This window comes from Berghia stephanieae, chromosome 4 (genome assembly GCF_034508935.2).
Source record: "Berghia stephanieae isolate SIO BIC M18660-M18661 chromosome 4, UCSD_Bste_1.3, whole genome shotgun sequence".
Classification (NCBI taxonomy): domain Eukaryota; kingdom Metazoa; phylum Mollusca; class Gastropoda; order Nudibranchia; family Aeolidiidae; genus Berghia; species Berghia stephanieae.
The window spans coordinates 23,228,483-23,250,892 of NC_088363.1; the positions used below are offsets into that span (position 1 = coordinate 23,228,483).

Genomic DNA, 22,410 nt, shown 5'->3' on the forward strand with positions numbered 1-22,410 from the left:
AAATCATTTTAAACTAGTTAGAAGTATTGAAATTTGGGCTTTCTCCACAAAAGTGATTAAAGGCTCCACTGCTAAAATTGTTAGGAGGTAGAGACTATCGAGTTCCAAACAATATTCTACAATCAAAAAAATCAGTAAATCAAAAATGGCTTAAAATTATGGCTTTAAATTAAAATTAAATCTGTAATAGTGCAAATTATGGCGCATTTTATCAGTTTCAACAATTTTTAAAACAATCTTGTCTTAAAACTTTCCAAGTGAGAACAATCTAAAGAAAATAAAACATATAGTTTATTCTAAAAATGAAAGTGCGTCCAGAAAAGTTTAGCACCATAAATTAGCTCAAGTTTTAATTCCATTATACATTCAGCATGGACATCAGTATAAAATTACATTCATATAATTTCATTGATGATTACACTTTTGATTCAAAAAGAATTTTAACAATCCATTTAAATTTGACCCCCAAAAAAATAAATAAATAAAATAAATGGAATACCTTGATAGCACTTGATGACTTTCTGGGATCAAATATTCGGATCTTTCCGTCTCGACAGGCAGTTGCACACATTTTACCGTTTTGACTCCAGCCAAAGCACAATATCTGTATTGTATAATAAAGTCACAAGATTCAAATATTATAAATATGAATCTCATGGCACAAAAAATTTGTAATAAGTTAAAGGTCATAAATTTAGAACAAATCAAAATGAGTAGACAACAGTAGCGTTTAGGAGCCATAGGCCAATGGGGAGTAATTTTGTTTATCCTCATTCTTGTAATAATAAATGGACTCTAATCAATTGAAAAAAGAATCTAGTCGAATGCACAGTGCTTTCCATCACATCCTATAAACTACTTAATCACTGCAGGGTAGACAGAGAGTCTAAAAAGCTCCCACCAACAGAAATTGAATACTGGTATAATCCTATCTAAGTCAAGTGCTTTAATTTACCGATAGAATCATCAAGCCCCCAGAACCACTAACAACAAAAGTTTTTATTAAATTTTAATTATGATTTTGTAACCTAGACAATGTGGTAGAACACACATATTAGGAGCACGTTTCTAACGAATTGATGGTAATAATGAATGCACGGCTGTACCTCATTTCTCCCATCATTATGTCCCCTTAAACAAAGAACTACTGATATAAAGAATATGTGATATAAAGAACTATTTTTGTTGTTGGGAATATCCAGGCTCCATTGTACATGGATTTTATTGAGCTCTTGAAATCGTTTACTTTAGTGTCAGAGTACATGCTAAAACTAAATAAATATAAACCTACCAGTGTGAGTATTTTATTCATTTATATAGAGCAACATCTGCTAAATGAGCTCAAAAGTGTTTTACAAGGTCTCTGGTTAACAGAGACAATGCTGTTACTGGTCAGGTACTCATTTTAAGCTCTAGTATGGTGAGAGAATGTGAGTAAAGAGCCTTTTCCAAGGACTCAACTTTGTGTAGCTAAGAGCGGGACTTGAACCCAGAACCTACTGGTCCAAAGGCAAGTGTGATAACAAAAGACCACAAAAGCCTTATTGTGATAATATTAGAAATAGAAATTACTTATCAAAATAGTTTTGACTTCCCATGCCATCTGACCTTACAAATGAAAGAACAATAAGAACTAACCAATTAAAGACAATATATGTAGTGTCATTCCAAGCCACTGTCATCACTTCTAGTATTCGGTTCCATGAGAAGTGGGGATACTATCAACAAGAAATATACAATTCTTCTTCTTTACCTGGTCTTCATGTCCCTCCAATGTTATAACCTCTTTTTGTTGTTGCAAGTCCCAAATCTTGACAGTCAAATCAAGGGATCCAGTTGCTATGATGTCCAAGGCTAATGGATGGAATCGCACAAAGTGGATTCTTTCCTGATGTCCTGTTAAATAAATAAATTAATATATATATAAATAAATAAATAAATAAATAAATAAATCAAATTCACTTTATTTATCCCCAAGAGAAAATTTCTATTTAGTGTCTATTTCAAGGGAAGGCTGGAAATGTAGCACTGAAAAGCAAACTAGGGCGAAGCGACTTGCTTAATGTCAGACAAATTGGGGGAAATCCAATTGGTAACGTATGGGCATGAATAGTAAAGACCATTCTGCTGCACCCTCAAGTGTGATACAGAGAATAAGATCTTGAGGTTTACAAAGTTGAATTTAGATTAGATGAGATTAGATTAACTTTAATAGACGTCTATTGCAATTTATGTCATTTCTGTCAAAGAGAGTGTAATCATACTGGTAGCACATCTGATCGGTAATCAGAAGGTCTGAGGTTCGAACCCCAGTCGAGGTGGAGTGATTCTTTGGGATGTTTTTTCTTCTTGAATTTTTCTTTCTTGCTTTGTCTGACATCTTTCATACACATTTGTTCAGATCTTAATCATACTGTTCACATCTCGAAATAGTTGAAGATCAGATGAACAAAAATCATCGGCCTTATGTTGCAAGTTTGTATTGGGCTAAACAGCGCGAAGCACAGAAACCAAAATAATAGAATATGAGCCAATTTTCATTACAAAGCCATCAATAATTAAATTATTTGTACTCATCAACATTTCAGTATCGTCTGCAATCACATTAAAAAAGTCAATTAAAAAAAAAAAGAATTAAATTAAAATAATAGAAAAACTATGACACTAGAATGGAATGAAGGCATTGCACATTGTTTTACTAAATCATTGATGGAATAATAAAATTATTATGACAGAAGGACTACTCTACCATTTAAACAAATAAATCACGAGTGACTAATCATAGATGAGTTCCTACCCCATAAGGTTTATTCATATTAACAATGCCACTACCACATTATCTCATTCGTCTGCAGTATTTCATTCATCCTGTTTTGTTGATAAAGGGGAACCCTGAAACGTCCATTTTATCTGTTTTTGTATATTAAATTGAAGCTTACATTCAATTTTACATTGTTATTTATTTCTTGGAGCTTCGAGCAGCACCATTTACATTACCCCATAAGGAGAAGTCAGGTTGATCCTGTGATTCTGTGATGCCTCCCTCTGGAATCCTCCAAACATTAATTTTTGCGCTATCAAGTCCTGAGGGAAGAAAAAAAAAGATAAAGAATAAAGTAACATTATAAATCAATCAAAAATCTTTATATTCTTTTATTGCATGGTCAATTCTAAACTCAGTCACAAAGCAAAGAATGTGTGTATTGATGCAATGCGATTAGATAAAATTCTCAGCTGTTTTACCTGCCAGATCAGTTGTACAAAACATTAATCTATCTTTAACCTTCAACTTTTATAGCCTGTTAGAGGGATATCAGAGAAAATAATCATCCAACCGGTAGTCTAAAAACAACAATAAAGAATCATGTAAAGGCAATCTCATTCATTCGATATACTCAATTATTTTTAATAACTAAATATCAAAGTTCAATATATTATCTTTACCCTGCTATATTTTGTTCATATTTGACTAGACCTTTAGTCTAATCTTGACCATTAATTGCATACATACCGACCACCAGCCTTGAGTCATCAAATGGATCCCAAGCAAAATCTGTCACCTTGCTTCCATTCTCTAACTGAGGGTTGCCTGTGTCAGGTAATCGAGTGGCATTTGATAGCTATAAAGAAACAAATGAAATATGATCATATTTCTTGTTGTACTTTTAGATGTCTCAGGATTTTAAAAGATTCTGAAATGTTTTTTATTTTTTTATTTTCTATTTGGGGGGGGGGGGGGGGGGGAGAAGGGGGCGGGGGGTGGGTAAGGAGGGGGGAGTCATTCTAATTTATTGATAATTAAAGTTAACTTACTTTCTTGCCTAAATAATTACATTTTAAAATGTGTCTTATTGTATGATAGAAATGGTGTTAGTGTTTCAGCTTTCAATCCTTTCCATAGAGTGGATCAATGGTGAATTTCTAATTAAATTTATTATTTGTTTTAATTGTTGTAAATAGGGGCAATTAATTAGATAAATTCACATTAATTATCTTTGTGAAATATTTTGAAGATTTATTTAACTCCATCTTTGTTTAGTATGAAACGTGTATTGTAAAACATGGGGTAGCAAACTTATGTTAAATTTTGACAAAATATGATATATCTTACATACTAAATACCTAATTGATTATAGTATGCCACGTTCAAAAGATGTGTCTTAAATCATCATAAGTATAATCCTCTTATGGTTAAGTGATAAAATGTCTCAGGTATAACAATGATAACAGTCACAAAATTTGGCTCTGTATTTATTGGGTAAGGTACTTTTCATATATCGCCCGACTAAAATAGCAGTGACACAGTGCTTTATACCCAGAAAGTAGAGTTCGACTCCCCACCATGAAGCGCTGTGTAATGTTGAGCGAGTCACCTTGCCATGTCTCCCTGCAGCTGAAGCCTAGATAATTAAAGTTTTCCCTTTAAAGAGACCCTAAACGCAAATTTCACCCAAATGGGCGAATGAAGGGAATTTAATTAAGGAGTGAATGTGTTCAATGCTGTAAGCAGTGTCAATTATTGTAATAAATATAGTACAAAACAGGATGCCTAATAGATTATTTGCACTGCATGACATCTTTATTTAATACCATATGGCCAGCTAAAGTAATAAATTAAGCATTATGATGTGAGGTGAGCACGAGAAACTACAAAAATGCACTATATGAACATGCAAATTAATCAAATATTATGACATAATTACTTCTAGTACTAGAAGGCACCCTCCAGCTCCATCCAAAGGCACAGCACATCTCTTCTCATTGATGGCAAACATATCACTCTCACCTGGAACAGACTTACTAACATTCCGTAGGTTGGTGATGTAACACTGTGGATGTTCCATCTTACCCTGAATATACCGGAATTTAGATTGTCTTGTTTCTGTTAAAAAGATAATAAAATAAATAAACAAAATTACTTAAACTCAATGTACTTATATCTTACATCTAGATTTGATTTTAAAAATGAACAAAATAAAATTTAAAAAAAACAAATGAAAAACCCACTAAAAAACCCCAATAAAACATAACAAAATACCCCCCCCACCCCTCGATAAACATACAACAAAAACACAATCAAACAATCAAAAACAACCCACGTTCTAGTCAGGTAAAAGATTAACCGAATGCCCCACGTATAATACATGAAAAAAATAGAGGCAATGCCCCCCCCCCCCCCAAATAAAAAAACAAAAGCAAAAAAAAAACCCCCAAAATGATGATGATGATGATGATGATGATGATGATGATGATGATGATGATGATGATGATGATGATGATGATGATGATGATGATGATGATGATGATAATAATAATAATAATAATAATAATAATAATAATAATAATAATAATAATGGGGGGCGAAGTGGCCGAGTGGTTAAGGCATAACACTGTGACCCGGAAGGTCCCGGGTTCGAGCCCCGCTTCAGGAACTTTCGTTTTTTTCCTTGAGCAAGATTATCAACCCCCAATTTGCTCACTTGGACAACATGGGTGATTCCTGTTGTCATCAGACATCTTGTTTGATGAGTTATCTATATTCCTTTGTGGAATGTCTAGGCGACGATATCTTATGATGTAATGGCGGAAGGGCATAATTTAAAGAAAAAAAAAAAAGAAAAAAAATAATAATAAATTAAAAAATAACAAATTCTAAACCATTGTGAACTAAGGAAAGAATGGTAGAATACTAACTGTGGAATGGCTTGATGACTTTGGGAGGAACTGCCGGCTTTGATTCAATTTGTTCTGTAGACACCTTAGATGGAGTTGCTGGCTTGGAACTACTCGGGAGAGGGGACGATCTACTCTCTGGAGCCTTTGTTTTGACAGATAAATAAATGTACAATAAGTTCTCACACATTTTTGGGTATACATAATATGTGACCAATTGTCTCGATACGGTATTATAATATCTAGCTGAAAGTCATGCCTTCTTTGAAAAGACTGGATTATTTCTTCTATGAGAGCAGGTGTCCATATTTATTTTTTTGCAGAAGGAGGCTTCATTTTGTGGAACGATTCAAACAAAGTAGTAATTCACTAGAAAAACATATGCTAAGGTATCTTGAATAACCTGGTACACTATTTTGCTCCAGAACTTTTTATTTACATGGATTTGAGAACTAAAAATACCATCTTTATAAAATAGTAATTTATTGCATGAAAGGCGTTGATTTGATACAATTGTAATACATTCATGTATAATGCAAAATAATTAAGATATTGTTTATCAATGAACCCTGCATGGCTTTTTATATCTACATTAAAAATAATAACCAACATAATCCTCCTGAGTAATTTTCAACCTTTTCAAATTTTTCACTAACATATAAAAACCCCTCAAAAAACCTAAACAAAGCAAAAAAAGAAAACCCCCCCCCCAAAAAAAAAACAACAACAAACAACCCCCCCCCCAAAAAAAAACAAAACAAACCAAACAAACAAAAAAACAAAACAAAAACCCCCAAAAACACCAACAACAAAAAAATGGCACCATAGAGCATACTCCTATGTCTTTATCGTAACATTTTCACCAATGTTTGAAAAAAAAAAAGGAAAAAAGGTTAGCAACATCACATTTATACTTGTTTTATGAGGGAAATACACATTAAATTATCCCCACTATTGGGAGCCCTCTATAAACAGGTTTGATGTACCATGCCCATTATAAAAAAGCTGATTACGTGGGATTGTGTTTCTTTTTATCAAAATCCCTGTGCTTTCTCTGGCACAATCACACACATTTTCAGGCGTATATATTGCACGAGTACCAGCTCAATAATATTACGTTTTTATATTTTCAACTAAAGAAGGGAATTAAAGGTTCAAATATAAAAAAAAATTCTGATCAACGCTTCATACAAAAATTTTACAAACAACTTCTATTCCAAGCCATTATCATTTGTTTAAAATACATAAATTATCCTCTACCTTTGTTTGATTTGATGGCGAAGTAGTTACAGGAGGTGGCACTGTAGGAGAAGGATTATCGTTGGAAGGAGAAACATCAGCAGCAGTTGTTGAGAGAAGAGCACCTCTTCTATTTTCATGCAAAAGCATTTTATCAGGCACTAGACGGATTGTTGGGGGCTGGTGACAAAATACAATTAAGGCACGGTTAATTTGGCCTGTATTAAGAAAAAAGACTTGATATAATATATTTCTTGCTTAGTTTCTTAAAACAAGGAAAAGTGACTATGGTGAAATGTGTAGCCCATTTACAAAATGATGTTATTAGACACAATAAGATTGACAAAAAGAAATAAAAATAAGAAATATAGTAATATATTATATCATTAAAAATACCACCAAAAAAAAAGTCTTGGGTGTGAAATAAAACACATTGCTTTATCAAGAAAATATGACAAGAAGCCAAAGGAGTTATTGGATACATCAAGATAAATTTTGAATATTTGATAGATACAATTAAAAAAAAAAATGCAATCTTGACACATCATAAACCATCTCTGAGCATATGAGTAATCATCTAACAATAAAATATGCTACTCAATAGAAAATATGAATGCCTTTGACTTGTGTTTTATTCATAAATCTCTAAGTACAGCAATGAATTAATATCTATGAAAAATGTTCCTCATACTAACTTGATTGTTACTTCCTTGTAGCCACTGGTCTGCTGTTGCACCAGGGATTCCATCTTTTGTGTCAGGAAATAAATCGTCATGGAAATCTCTATATGTCTAATAACAAATGAAAAGATAAAATTAGTTAAACATTTTAAAAACAAATGAGTCTTTGATGTTTTAAAATCCCCCTTGTTACTAGACCTTACTATTCCATGATTATTAAGATGGGTTAACACAGGGAATCTGAGAATCAAAGTAACGAAGTGAAATTTCCATAATGTTTTCTGATTCTAAATAGAGAATTCAAACAAAGTCTCACTCTGGAATGAAAGTTTGTATGGATTTTTACTCAATAACTAATGCACAGATGCAAGACTTTCTAGGATTAGATATAGATGCATAAAGAATAAAAATACTTTTCATTTATAAACAATCATCTAAAGTGAAATCCGTAGATTATTTCATCTGCAGAGCTTAAAAGAAAATCTTTAAAATTAAAACAGTCCAAGTTATAGTTTGATATATAAGATGAATCATCTTAAAAAATAAACATAAAAACCCTTTCTAAAGTTTTTGCGAATTTTTACATTTAGTGTTTATAACTCTTCAAACATTCACACAAGGGAAGACATAATTATCAATTACATTGGGCTTGGAGAACAACATCAAACCCGGATCTATCGTTTTGCCTCCGAAGATATCAACTTTAAAACTATTAGAAATGTCAAGCCGCAGCTTGCAGGAAGCGATCACAAACCTAAATGCATAACAATTCAAAATCAAGCTCAAAACAAACAAAATTACATCCCACTCAGATGGAACTACAAAAAGGCAAACTGGACAGCTTTTCGAAAATTAACAGATGAAAATACAAAGAAAATAAACTGCAAATCCAAAAATATTGAACAAAAAGCCATGAGTTTACAACATCAGCGAGGAAAAGTATACCCAGGGGTGCTCGAAAAGATTATTATCCCTCCGTGGACAGAAGAACTGGATAACATGAATCAACAAATTACTGAAACATGAGAAAGAGTGGAAAAAAATCCCACTGATGAGAATATGGACGCATATAAAGAAGTGGAAAACAGATTAAAAACTACATCATTTAATACAACAAGGGAAACATGGATAGAGAAAACAGAAAGTCTAATTTTTGATAAAAGTGGCAACAAGTTATGGCGCTTAATCAAACCTTAAACAAGGAACCAAACAGCTATTCACCACCTGTACTAAAATCAGAATAAGGGAACCCTCTCCCCCCAAAGCTAACAGCAAAGGTTTTCATAAAACATTTCCAATATGTAGGAGACATAGTAGAGAAAAAAAATCAAAAGAAAGGAAGTTAGAAAATAAATAAATGAGTGGAAAACAGGAAATGGTAAGGCTGATGAAATAATGGAAAAGAAAAACATGAAGGAAAAATTAAATGATGCTTTAAAAGTGTTGTCAAGGAAAAATCCCCGGACTGGATCGTCTAACAAATGAAATGTTTAAGAATCTAGGAGAAGGCGCCAAAACTCCTCCAACTCTTTAACACAACATAGAGAATAGGAAGAATTTCAAAGAAATAGAAATAAGCAATACTTATTTCAATCCAAAAAGAGGGAGGGGTAAAAGATAAACCAGAAAGCTACAGACCAATCAGCATCACCAGTTGTTTCTGTAAACTACACGAAATAATAACCACTAAACGACTAATCTGGTACCTGGAACAAAACAATCTATTTATTGATGAAGAGGCAGGATTTAGGAAGGCAAGGAGAATAGAAGACTGAATAACAAATATTGCTAAAATAATCGAAGAGTCATTCTAAGAAGAAAAGAAAACTTGACATGGCAAAAGCCTTTGGCGGAGTATGGAGAAATGAGCTTCTCCTGAAATTGAAAGCCCATAATATTAAAAAGAAAATGTTCCAATGGATCGAAAGCTACCTTGGTGATTGAACTGCTAGAGTTGAAGTACAAGGATCAAAAAGTAAACAAGCTACCATCAGACATGGCGTGCCACAAGGTGGTGTCCTATCACCAACTCTCTTCCTTATATTTATAAATGACATCAAAGAAATCTTATGCAAAGGAGTAAAAACTTTAATGCTGATCTGGCACTACTGAGCTCTGAAAACAAACTTGAAGTGGCAAGAGAAGGATTGCAAATTACATTAGAAAGTCTAGAGCAATGGACAAAAAAGTGGCACATGAATATCAATGCTCAGAAAATTCAAATACCATCGTCAGCTTATCTCCCAAAATGAAATTAAAGATCGGAGATCACATTCTCACAAATGGCCAATCACCAAAACATCTTGGAGTGCATTCTGATACCAGACTCGCGTGGAAAAACCCGATTAATAAATGCCAGAAAAAAGGATTGAAATGTTCCAAAATCATGAACAAACTTTCAGGCACCAGTTAGGGGGCAAACATGAACATACAGCTACAAACGCACCAAGATATGTCAGACCAACCCTAGAATATGATATGGCAGCATGGGGAATATGCTCAAATGCACAACTAGAAAAGCTCAATAAAGTTCAAAATCAAAACTTTCGAAGTCACAGGTGGAATCGAATCCACACTTATTGTACAAATGGAAACCCAGTGCGGTTTAGAAACTTTTATAGAAAGAAAGAATCATCAAATACTTAAACAATTTAGAAAGATGAAAGCCTACCCTGAATAACCACTCCACAAACACACTAAATCTAAGTCTAGAAAGATTGAAAAGAATGAGCTTCATAGAAACAGCAAGGAAACTTGAAAAAGGAGATGACATGAATGATATACAAATTGAAGAAATTGAGTCATCATTTTGCTCACCCAGGGACAGACATAAAATGCCAAAATATTATCACTAATATACAAGGTCTGAAAAGCAAGGAACCAAACCATAAACCATACTTGGAAACGGGTGTACGACACATTGGGGACAAATACCAAAAAGTAGACTGGATTATAATATACATGGACTGATCAGCAACATAAGCAACCAGAAATAGTGGTGCTGGAATATTCATTGAATGGCCAGATGGTAATACACAAGAACTTTCCAAAGCAATTGGCACATTTTGCACAAGTTAAAAAGCGAAGGCAATTGTAATCAGCGAAGGTCCAAATTTATTGAGGAATTCAAGCAGCGCAATCAATGCCAATGTGGTCTTCCTGACTAATGCTAAACACGCCCTGGAAACATTGGAGAATACAAATAACACAGAGTTGAATCATATAGAGATTGAGCTGGTCCAATTGACCCAAAAAGCAAAGAAAGTAACGCTTTAGTGGATCCCTAGTCATTGTGGCATCATAGGAGATGAAATCTCTGACAACCTGTCAAAATTGGGAGCAAACCAGCCTCAAGAAGTAAACAAAAATGAAATTGGTGAAATCAATCCCTTATCCAGACCAAGGCCAAAACCTCATGGAACAAGAAGGACCCAGAATACATGAAAAATGATCCTATAAAACATCTCAAAGACAAGATCAAGTCGCAATTTTCAGATTTTGCTGAGGACATAACCTTCTCCGACACCACATGTTTCAAGTATTTAAGATTGGAGAAACAGACATTTGTTAAGGGAAGCAGGATGCCACACATGTTTTGCAGGACTGTACAAAGTACAATGAGCAAAGAGCGACCATTTGGCATGTGAAGACTACACTAAAGTTGAAGCTCAATGGGTCTCAGCACGAGCTTGGGAAGACCACAGCATTCCTGAATCTCATTGACCTTCAGCCATTAAGACATCATGATCGGAAAGAAGGAGGAGGAGGAGGAGGAGGAGGAGAAGAAGAAGAAAAAGAAGAAGAAGAAGAAGAAGAAGAAGAAGAAGAAGAAGAAGAAGAAGAAGAAGAAGAAGAAGAAGAAGAAGAAGAAGAAGAAGAAGAAGAAGAAGAAGAAGAAGAAGAAAGAAGAAAAAGAAGAAAAAGTTGAAGAAGAAAAAGAATTACACTGATACCATTATGGGATAAAATCTTTATAATCATTAATTATCCTGTTAATTTAAAATGTCATAAGTGCAATATATTTTACCTTTCTAGGCACAACATAAGGGACTGGATAGATTGATTCTTGGACAAGTAGCAGCAAACGATTTACTTCTGCATCCATCAGACTCATTGCTCGTTTAGGGACTAAGCAGGCTCCTTTGATTTGGTCTGTGTAACTCACATTGGCTGTAGCAGGACAATGAACAAACAAATAATAATAAGCGAAATATATATTGTTTTACTTTTTGTCTTTGTATTCATTTTATAATACAGAAAATTCTTAACATATTACTGTGATAACTCTTGTGTATGGGCACATATTGTGTAAAAGAATGTCTTTGTTCTTTTGACCGTATTTGTTATTGTCTATCCGATTCAATTCAATCACCTTGACAGCAGAATCCATCTGCTTAACTGGAGTAATTTTCTAAATGGATTTTTTAAAAATTAATAAAAACATCACTATGCCTAAGGTAGGAAAAACTTGTTGACACACACACACACACACACACACACACACACACACACAGGCAGACAAAGAAAACAAAACAATAAAAAGAGTGAACTACATTTCATGAGGTTCAAAGGATTTAAAGACTTAGTAAAAATTAACAAAGTATACCTAAGTTTCAAAATCATTCCATCTTAAGACTATTTTACGTGTAAAGATTGCCATTGAAGGAAATTTGAAGTTTGACATACACTCAGAAAAGGAACACATTATTCAAACAGTATGGGATCAATAGTCTCCAAACTTTAGTTCATAATGTTAAACTTTCATTATATTTTTTACCTTGGGTCAAATATGGTGATTTTTCTGTGAACTCCAGGTAGTTTAGAGTACTGTCAGCCTGACGAATAAGCAAACGTATAATGAATAGTTGAATAACCAGGCCAGAGAGAGAGAGAGAGAGAGAGAGAGAGAGAGAGAGAGAGAGAGAGAGAGAGAGAGAGAGAGAGAGAGAGAGAGAGAGAGAGAGAGAGAGAGAGAGAGAGAGAGAGAAGAGAGAGAGATAGGGAGACAAAAGAGAGAGAGAAAGAGAGAGAGAGAGAGAGAGAGAGAGAGAGAGAGAGAGAGAGAGAGAGAGAGAGAGAAAGAGAGAGAGAGACAGAGAGAAAGACCACTGAGACTACTGCGTGCTTCTCATTGAATAGGTGCTGGTCTCTCTGAATTATTTTTATTTTCTAACAGATCAATATCAATCTCTGTTAATCGTTAATATATCTAAGTATCAGGGTTGGCAAGGAAACATTAAATTGAAAGCAGAGTCTATCTGGATTTGTTTCTATTTCTTTTTTCTTCCTTTTAGTTTAAAATCATTCCTTCATCCTTTGAAGTATGATATGCAACTTATGTCAAGATATTACTAAATTTCTCACCTTTCCTATTAGGAATGTCATATTGGTATCAACATCAAACAAAGGCATGATGGTCCTGCAGAAATAAAGTTATAAATATATAAGGTTATAAAGTTTAACTTTATTGAACTGTATCTGCCAGGAGAAAAACAAGCTTTGGAAAGTAAGGACCACAAATGATGCATTTTTGAATTAAGAAAAAATAAAAAATAAAAATAAAATAGAAAAGAAAAAGACATTTAAAAAAACAAAACAAACAACAAAATTTAATAACAAAACAAAATAAATAAAAAAAGGAAATTAAAATTCCATGCCAAATAATCTCATCATGAAAATCAGGATTGCTATCATTTCATCAGACATGTTGAACTTGAATGAAACATGATCTTTCGTAAATCAAGTTTCTGAAGTATAAAAAAGGCAGTAGCAATTGATACCCTTTGGTAGTTTTGCTAGTTAATTGCAAAAAGTATTCCACCAGATTTAATAGATCTTTTAACTCAATCACTGTTTGATAGACAAAATATGTCAGAAATATCTTGACTACGCCCTTCACTTGTGAGGTGCATGTTTAAATGGCCTATAAAGATGAATTCATTTAAATAATTACTCTGGGTACATTTGACATAAGAGTAAGTTTAGGCTCTTACAATGTCTCAGCTAACACCAACATTCATTCAGTTATTGATAGTATTAGCATGCAATGAATGGATATTTGATTCCATCCCAGAACATTTTTCTTTTTCAGTACAACTCTTGCTTTCCTTCTTTCATTTCACTTTTGATATAGCTCCCAATTCCAGTCAGTTTAGCATCAATTCAATAAATAACAATGGGAAATTGAATGTAAGCTTCAATTTAATATACGAAAACAGATAAAATGGACGTTTTGGGTTTCCCCTTTATCAACAAAAAAGGATGAATGAAACACTACAGACGAATGAGATAATGTGGCAGTGCGTTGTTAAGATGATTCATTCAATTTCTCATTGTTATTTATTTCTTCGAGCTTCGGGCAGCACCATTTACATTATCTAATTCAATACAAAAATAAAAGCTTACCCTGAAGAGCTGTCAAAATCCATATTATGTAAACTGGATTTTAGGTTTCTTGGATCCCACACGCACACCTCTCTATTTCTGCTCTGAATTGAAAATATAAAATAATAAGATTAAGAGAACAAAGATTATAAAAAAAAAAGAAAAAGAAAAGAAGCAGTGACTGATAGTAACTAACAGCCATGAAAATCAATTGAGCCTCCCCGCCCCACCCCCTTTCATTTAAAGTCAAATGGCTGTGGTTACAGAAGAGTTTTATAGAGCTCGTGTTTATCCCCATTTCTTAAGCACAAAAAAAAAAGACTGTAAAATTGCTTGCTACCCTTTATAGATTAAAAAGGGGCCTGGTAAATCATTCGGGAGAGAGCTTAACACATAGGCAAGCAGCCCGAATTCAATTCCTGGCAGAGTTGGAATTCTTTTCTCACTCCTGTAACATCCCAGTAGTTATCGGGTAGCTGGGTCTGTTTGATCTGTTGCTTCTTCTTTGTAAAAACAACAACAACAAAAAAACAAAAACAAAAACAAACACCCTATTCGAAGAGTGGCGTGCCTTTATTATTGTCCTTTAGCTCCCTAGAACTTAGGGGTCAGGAATATAACATTCTTACATGACAAAAAGTATAATGCATTGGTCTAATGAAAAGTAATTACTGTCACATCTACCCAATCATTATTGGGTGGACAGAAGAGTTACAGGAATCTTAAAATCCCTCACGGATTCAAGCCAAACCGATTGTTTGTGAGTCAATTGCTTTACTGAGCTTAAATACTCCAAATACAACCAATACCATTATCATTGGTCAGGTCATTGTCTAGTTTCAATCTCAAAGGGTAGGTTTACTCATATCAAATCTTTTTAAAGCTACTACATGTACAACTTTTGCATCTGTCCATTCAATTAATGCTTTTTCAAATAAAATATATCTTTATGCTTTTAAATGATATAGAGTACCAAACAAAAAGACCAACACCATCAACCCTACCAAAAACAAATAATAATGTTTCAACAGACTTATGTGAGCCAAAACGTTATTTGCTATTTTAAAAAATAAAAATTATGCGTTTCAGCCACAACATCATAAGACATCGTCGCCTAGGCATTCCACAAAGGAATATAGATAATTCATCAAACAAGATGTCTGATGTCACCCATGTTGTCCTAGTGAGCAAATTAATAATCTTGCTCAAGGAAAAAAAAAACGAAAGTGCCTGTAGCAGGGCTCGATCCCAGGACCTTCCAGGTCACAGTGCAATGCCTTAATCATTCGGCCACATTTTCTATTGTTTAAATTAATAACTTGAAATGTCATGAGCACTGCATATACTGCAATCTTTAACTCTTCCCTATTCTGGAAATCAAATCAAGGGCAAATAAACAAGGGTGACTAATATAATATAATCTCAAGAAATTAAGAAATCAGTCAATAAAATGTCTAACCATAGAGAACCCAGTTGACAACAGGAAGTCTTTGTTTCCAAGCCACAAAACTCTGGAATCCTTTGCGTTTCCATGTCCTTGACCTTCCTAGAAAAAAAAAATTACAACATTATTAATGCTCTTAATGCTCCATCATAAATAACAAGACACAATTATATATTCTTCTTCAAATTCATCAAGTGATTACTATTGATGTTGTATATCAAAAAAGAAAAAAGAAGAAATCCTACCCAATTTGAATTACCCAAACGCTTTAGTAAAACTATAAAAGATCAAGATTGCTGATAGCTACCACTTTGTGTTTGTCATCATAAGTCTGTTTCAGCCTCCTGATGCACATCTACTTTTAAATCATTTCTAAATAGTGCCTGCAGAGTTTTTACTTGGTGTTTTGCCATACATTTTATTTTAATCAGCAAACAAATAGAAGTGATGTTCTTCAGGTTATATGTTTGAGGATTGTTGTGTATAGGTTTAAGAGTACAAGTCCTAAGACCCAGGCAGACACAAGCACATGATCCCACTACGAAGAATACACTCAAATGTTTACACACTAAAAAATACAACTATCAGTACATAACAGAAAGACGATTCACAAGGGAAAAAAGTATCATCTCAAAAAACTAATTAAATGCATTTCACAGAAATTAGATAAAGGGAAAAAGAGGACAACAAGGGTGACCTTCCAGCCCATACCCAGCCAATCAGAGAAGAAGTGGTGAAGAAAGATCAAAGCATAAACAGTAACAATTGTCTACAACCATTTTGACATAATGCTGGTCTATCGCAAAAAACATTTAGTCAGATTTAAAAAACACTGTCACCCAATCATTGCTTGAGTGGACAGAGGGGGCAGATAAAAGACATCGATCCAACCCTGGATTGAAGCCGGCATGTAAGATTAAAGATGAGTGCTCTTCCATTGAGATTTACAGAGCCTAAAAGAGTTAGTATGTCTAGAATTAATTATAAGAGTTATTGGTAAAATTCATCAGGAACAAAGTTTGTCTATTTCTAGTTAAGAGGAAGATTGACTATCAAATCTTAGTAAAATTCCGGGGAAACCTAATAAAGTCAACAAACTAGACCTGAAACATTGGTTGACTTTATCAAGTATCAAAGAAAACACACATAGATAAAGAACATAAGATTTGGGACCTACAAGATATGTTGACTTTATGTGGATTCCACTGTAATATGATTATAATAGATTTTAAAAAAGATAGGATACTAATCTTGTGATAAGTTTTGTTTTCATCTTGATTTCTGTATTTTGATTTCATTCAAAAGTCTGAAACTGAAACATCTTATTTTCCTCTACCATTAAACACCATTACAAAGGCCAACAACTTACTTGTACTACTCGATTTGCTCTAGGATCGATTACTCTTATATTTTTGTCTTTACAAGAGGTAGCTATCAGACTTCCCTCCCCTTTCCAAGACACGCTCTGGACAGAATCCCCATGACCAGCATAATCTGTGAGATGAGAATCAAAATGCATCAAACCATCTTAAGAGAGAGATGGAACAGAAAATTATATATTTGGTCTCATGAATTTTTTGTTAAAAAAAAACAAACAAACACAAATAAATAACATTTCAAGACCTTTGTGTCAATGAACGCATTCTGCCGAAAATAAATAAATATATACACAATTTGTGATGCATTTTCATGGTTGTACCATGCTCAAAACTTTTCATAAACCTTTTAAACTACCAACTGATGACGTTGAACATAATCTTTATTTCCTATATTCCATGCAATCCACAATGCACCCTAGGTACTATCACTTTAATCATCTCACTGTGATGTGTGTGAAGTACATTATTCAAAGTCACAATGCTGGTTTAAATCTTAATCATTATTGATTCAGTGACATTTGCTTTAATTATTATACAGAGTAGATGTAGCCTATTATACAGGCAAAACATCTGAGGATGTCTAAAGAGTCATTCCTTAAGTTAAATGGACGTCCGTGGACACTTAAAGCTACTTTTGTTTTGCAAATCTAGAATTCTGATTGGTCCTGTAGAAACCGAAGTACAATAAAACAAATTGATTCATGAGATCAACGAAAATAAAATGGAGACCTAAAATGATTTCATGAATTGATTAAAGCTAATGGATATCATATGCTTGAGTGTAAGTCAGAGAATTGTAACCGTAAATATAATAATAATGATAATAATAATAATAATAATAATAATAATAATAATAATAATAATAATAATAATAATAATAATAAATAATAATAATAATAATAATTTTTTTTTTTGGGTGTAATTTCTTTCACCGACATGTTGGAGTAGAGGCTCCTTCAAATAAGATAAATTGAAATAAAAAAAATAGAAAATGAAATCAAGAAATAGCAGCTAAACAAAATATGGTGACCTAATAGAAGAATAAATAATGCACAATTTTGATATATAGTTTATACTGGTGAGCTCAATACAACCAGAGGTACTCAATAAGTGTCAAGACTTTTCACGCAAAACTAGTAATAATAATAATAATGATAATAATAATAATAATAATAATAATATTAATAATAATAATAATAATAATAATAAATAATAATAACATTAATAATAATAATAATAATAATAATAATAATAATAATAATAATAATAATAATAATAATAATAATAATAATAATAATAATAATAATGACAACAATAACATCAAAAATAATAACAACAGCACAACCAGAAAAAGAGACGTACTGAAGATGTTCTTCCCTTCACCACAGCTCACATTAAATATACTGAGGGTATTGTCAGAAGTAACAGCAAGAAGTCCATCGGTTGTTGGATGCCACAAGACATTGCCAACTGGTCTACCATGATTGGAGAAGGAAAGAACAGGATCCGATATGGAGGAGACAGTCGTTTCATTTGGCAAGAGCCAGAGTTTGACCTGTGAAGAATTCAAGAAAAGAGAGTAGCAATGGCAATGTAAAAAAATTTTTTTTAAATATCATGATAATGGGAAAGATGATAACTATTGATTAACAGTAAAAAACAGTGAAATTTTGATGCAAAATATTTGTCTATGCAGTCTCGTGGTATGACACTCTCCTTAGGATCAGAAGATCCTGGGTTTTCAGGCAGTCCCAAGAACATGGCGCATAGTTGAGTCCTTGGAAAAGGTTCATTACTCACATTCTCTAACCATTATCAGGTGTAAAATGAGTACCTGGCCTTTACCAGTGTTGTCTCTGTCCAAAAAAAATTGTAATTTACCTAACAGATGTAATGTCTCGTCCTGCATGTTAAGCATTTCTGTTGGCTAGGGTCACCTTGTAAAGTGCTTTGAGAACATTTTGTGGAAAATGCCCTATATAAAATCTCAAGTTTTTTTTTATTAAAAAAAAAAAAGATCCCATAAGTTCTGAGCATAACAGCTCAAACCTCTAATACAAAAGTTAAGAAAAATGTGACCCACTGCCTCAACCCAGTTTTATGTCCGGGTAACCAGAATATGAAAATTAAATTTAAAGCTAAAATGATCAGTAATATGACATTTTACATCTTAAATTAAAAAAAAAAATTCCCTTTATTCTTCCCCCAGGGAAAGTTGTCTTTAGGGTCTATTCCAAGGAAAGACTGGAATAACCCAAGTTAGAGCGAAGTGTCTTGCTCAAGATCACACAGTGCAACAGTTTATCAAACTCGGATATGAAGCAAAGATCGCACAACTGAGCCACACCAGCTACTTGAGAATTTAAAAAAATATTGGTACAAGTTTCATATTTCTAGCTATAAATCCAACTTTCACCATCTAAACCATCCCAACATAATATCATTTTGAGATTGTGGGTCACAAATGACTTTTGCCTTTGAGTTTCAGTCTAGACGATATGTTTTGAATGATGAAAAATTTACTCATGAGTGTAACGACAAAAAATATTGCCTCACCACTTCAATTTTTAGGTATGTGTTAAATAAGTAAATAAATTTGCACATATGTAGTACATTTCCATAATTTCACTATGATCAATGAGCTTCATAAAGTCTTAGTTATAAAATCAAATGGACATGTGTCAATCTTTATTTCATGACTCTTAAGATTTGTCATTTAACTTGTGTAAACATCATTAAAATTATTGAGAATAAAGTCAAGAAAAAAAACAAAACGGATTTGAAAAATCCTGGCAAATTTTTATTAAAAACCTAAAAAGGAACCAACCAAAAAACAACAACAAAAAACATTCACAGACAAAAAATTAAAAAAGTACAAACAAAAATTACACTCCCCCCCCCCCCCCCCCCCCCAAAAAAAAAACACCAAAAAAAAAACCAAACAAACAACACAACCTGAATAAAAGAAAACAACAGTCGGGAACGAAGTAAAAGGATGTGAATTAGTAGCAGTAGCTCTGGATACCATTTATTCCAGAACAGATTAGTAAGGGAAAAAATCAATAATATTTTGATGGTTCAATTAGTATAGCAGTGAATTCTTACATAGCTGTCTTGTGATCCCGTAGCCAAAAGATAATCATCAAAAGGAGAAAAGTCAAAATCTGTTACAAGATCTGTCAATAAATTCAATAAAACAAAAGAGATTCAAGTAAATGTTAAAGTGTAATTTCACATCACAAAGTTGAAAAATGCAGGTTTCATGGATTGGCTTTGATATGAAAAGAGACATTATAATACTTTGCCATCATCAATATACAAAATTAGCACAGACTCACTCAACAAAATCTGATTAGTAAAAAACCGATTCAATTCTTACATCTATTTGTATAGGATAATTGGAATATTTTTTTCAAGAATTAAAAGTACCAATTTACACCAAGGTTAACAGGGCAATTGAGAATATAATGATAAGAAAGCATTTTCTGGTCCAATATGTGGTTTTGATACACAGTACTGGATACTTAGCATTGTACATAATGTAACCCGACTTTTAAACTGCAAAAAAATATGAGATCTTACCAGAATGAGCATGAACATGAGAAATGGTAGAAGCTTGTTGGCGTCCTTTGGTAGAAAGGGGAACATATCCTAAACTGCCACCACCACCTGAAGATGAAGCAAATTTTTATTTAACTATCTATCTTAAATGAATAAATCAGCATGGTATATAAGATTATTAACACCTATGCTTCAAAACTTTTTTAAAATTTTTTTAAAAAAAAAAGCTTTTAAACGGTATGTTACACAAATTCTTCAACATCAGAAAAAAAAATAAAAATCTGGGCATTTTTTTACATGTGACCCTTCGTCTCAAAATGGTAAAAGGATGGGATGATCTAGATGCTAAAAGGTCAAATTAAAGGTAAATTGATAAAAAAAAAAAAATTAAAAAAAAAAAAAAAGCTTTTATATAGTGCAATATCCACTAAACGTGCTCAGAGCACTTTACAAAGGGTCCCTGACCAACAGCAACGCGTAACATGTAGAATGAGACATGATGCCTGTAAGGAGATATTACAATTTTTTTTTCCGACAGAAACAACACTGTTAATGGCCAGGTACTCATTTTACACCTGAGTAAGTACGGTGAGAAATGTGAGTAAAGAGCCTTTTTCAAGGTCTCAACTATGTGCTGAGTGAGGCTTGAACCCAGGACCTTCAATCCAAAAGCAAGAGTCATACCTCAAGACCACATAGCTGCAAAAATATGCAATGCTGATTTTTTGTCATTCTAAAATACTGTTATTGTTCTCCTCAATAAAACATATAAAGTCAGCCTGAGACTAATAGTTTTTATTATAAATTCGATTTTCACCATCTTAGTCATCCAGACATAATACCGTTTTGTGGCGATGGGTCACATATCTGCTCATATGCTAGAATGTGGGGTTACTCGCTTATCAGATAAAAATATCTTATAAAATAGTTTTGGTGTCACTAGGCGATGATACTTGACAATTTTAAACAAAAAATCAATAAAAAACAATATGAATTATTCAAAGTCTTGTTTCATAGGGATTTTTAAAAAATGTTGTGAAATAAAGCAACAACAAAAATAAACTAAATTGTTTTACAAAGATGGAATTTGTTGTTTAACATTGATTTCAAGAGAAGGGAGGTGGGGGGGGGGGGGGGGGGGGAGGAAAAATTAATTGGATATAATACAATTTCATTTTCCCTTGTCACAGTTTTTCAGTTTAGGAATGGAAGAAAAAGGATGCATTTGGAACACTTTTAGGCTATTCCAATCCCTGAGAAAACGAGGAGTTACATCACTTAAGTATAATTGATCGTTAGATAGAGAAGAGTTCAATTATTTGTCAGGATACTGGTCTTAGGTGCCAAAGTAAGAGTAAGGAATAAAGGAATAATTCATAAAAATATCCCAGCAAAAATTTATAGCTACTTCTAGTCTGAGATCACCCAAAGTGTCATACAGATCCAGCAAGGATCTCCACCAAAAGGATGGGATTCAAATGGTTTACAATAGACATTGAGATGGTTTAGTGGGAGAATATAATATTGTACAGAAAAAACACATAAGTTCATATCTGACTGCCCCCCTTATAGAAACGGACTTCAGCCATTATCTGAACAAAAGTAAATCATCTCAATCCAGGTTATGGATAGAAAGTCTACGAGAAAGGGACAACAGATACAGGGCATGGTTTGTGGATAATTGTATCTTATTAAGCATATCCAGTAGTTTTCCAATGCACTGGCACCTCATGAAGCTGAGGGGCAATACTAAAATGATATTCTAATGATGTATACCTCCCAAATCTGTCACATTGAAGGCGATGTAAACACAACTGGACTTGATGTGATTTCCACATGATATGCCAACATCATTTACTTGAAGTCCAGTGATGCAATCCTTGTGAAAGAAAGAAAAAAAAATTAAAAAGGAAAAAGAAAGTTTAAATATTTAAAAAATTACAGAAAAATCTACTAACTAGAAAAAAGAAATCAATTATAATTGTTTATGTTGACTAACTATGAAATGAAATTCAGAGTTGCAAATTGAGAAAAAAAATATGACGACAAA

The 22,410-nt window shown here is 33.2% G+C and overlaps 1 protein-coding gene across 1 annotated transcript in view; it reads right to left on the reverse strand.

Annotated features, from left to right (window-relative positions):
* Positions 1 to 22,410, reverse strand: part of LOC144970261 (coronin-7-like) — a 35,390-nt gene that overhangs the window by 11,654 nt on the left and 1,326 nt on the right. The window contains exons 3-20 of the mRNA XM_078909714.1: positions 22,137 to 22,239; positions 20,382 to 20,468; positions 19,905 to 19,975; positions 18,162 to 18,354; positions 16,790 to 16,914; positions 15,436 to 15,522; positions 13,998 to 14,080; positions 12,957 to 13,011; positions 12,370 to 12,427; positions 11,620 to 11,762; positions 7,608 to 7,703; positions 6,934 to 7,092; positions 5,695 to 5,818; positions 4,704 to 4,882; positions 3,512 to 3,620; positions 2,998 to 3,084; positions 1,754 to 1,896; positions 500 to 604 (exon numbers count right to left, since the gene is read on the reverse strand). Of these exons, the coding sequence (XP_078765840.1) occupies positions 500 to 604; positions 1,754 to 1,896; positions 2,998 to 3,084; positions 3,512 to 3,620; positions 4,704 to 4,882; positions 5,695 to 5,818; positions 6,934 to 7,092; positions 7,608 to 7,703; positions 11,620 to 11,762; positions 12,370 to 12,427; positions 12,957 to 13,011; positions 13,998 to 14,080; positions 15,436 to 15,522; positions 16,790 to 16,914; positions 18,162 to 18,354; positions 19,905 to 19,975; positions 20,382 to 20,468; positions 22,137 to 22,239 (2,007 nt within the window). The remainder of the gene's footprint in view (positions 1 to 499; positions 605 to 1,753; positions 1,897 to 2,997; positions 3,085 to 3,511; positions 3,621 to 4,703; positions 4,883 to 5,694; positions 5,819 to 6,933; positions 7,093 to 7,607; positions 7,704 to 11,619; positions 11,763 to 12,369; positions 12,428 to 12,956; positions 13,012 to 13,997; positions 14,081 to 15,435; positions 15,523 to 16,789; positions 16,915 to 18,161; positions 18,355 to 19,904; positions 19,976 to 20,381; positions 20,469 to 22,136; positions 22,240 to 22,410) is intronic.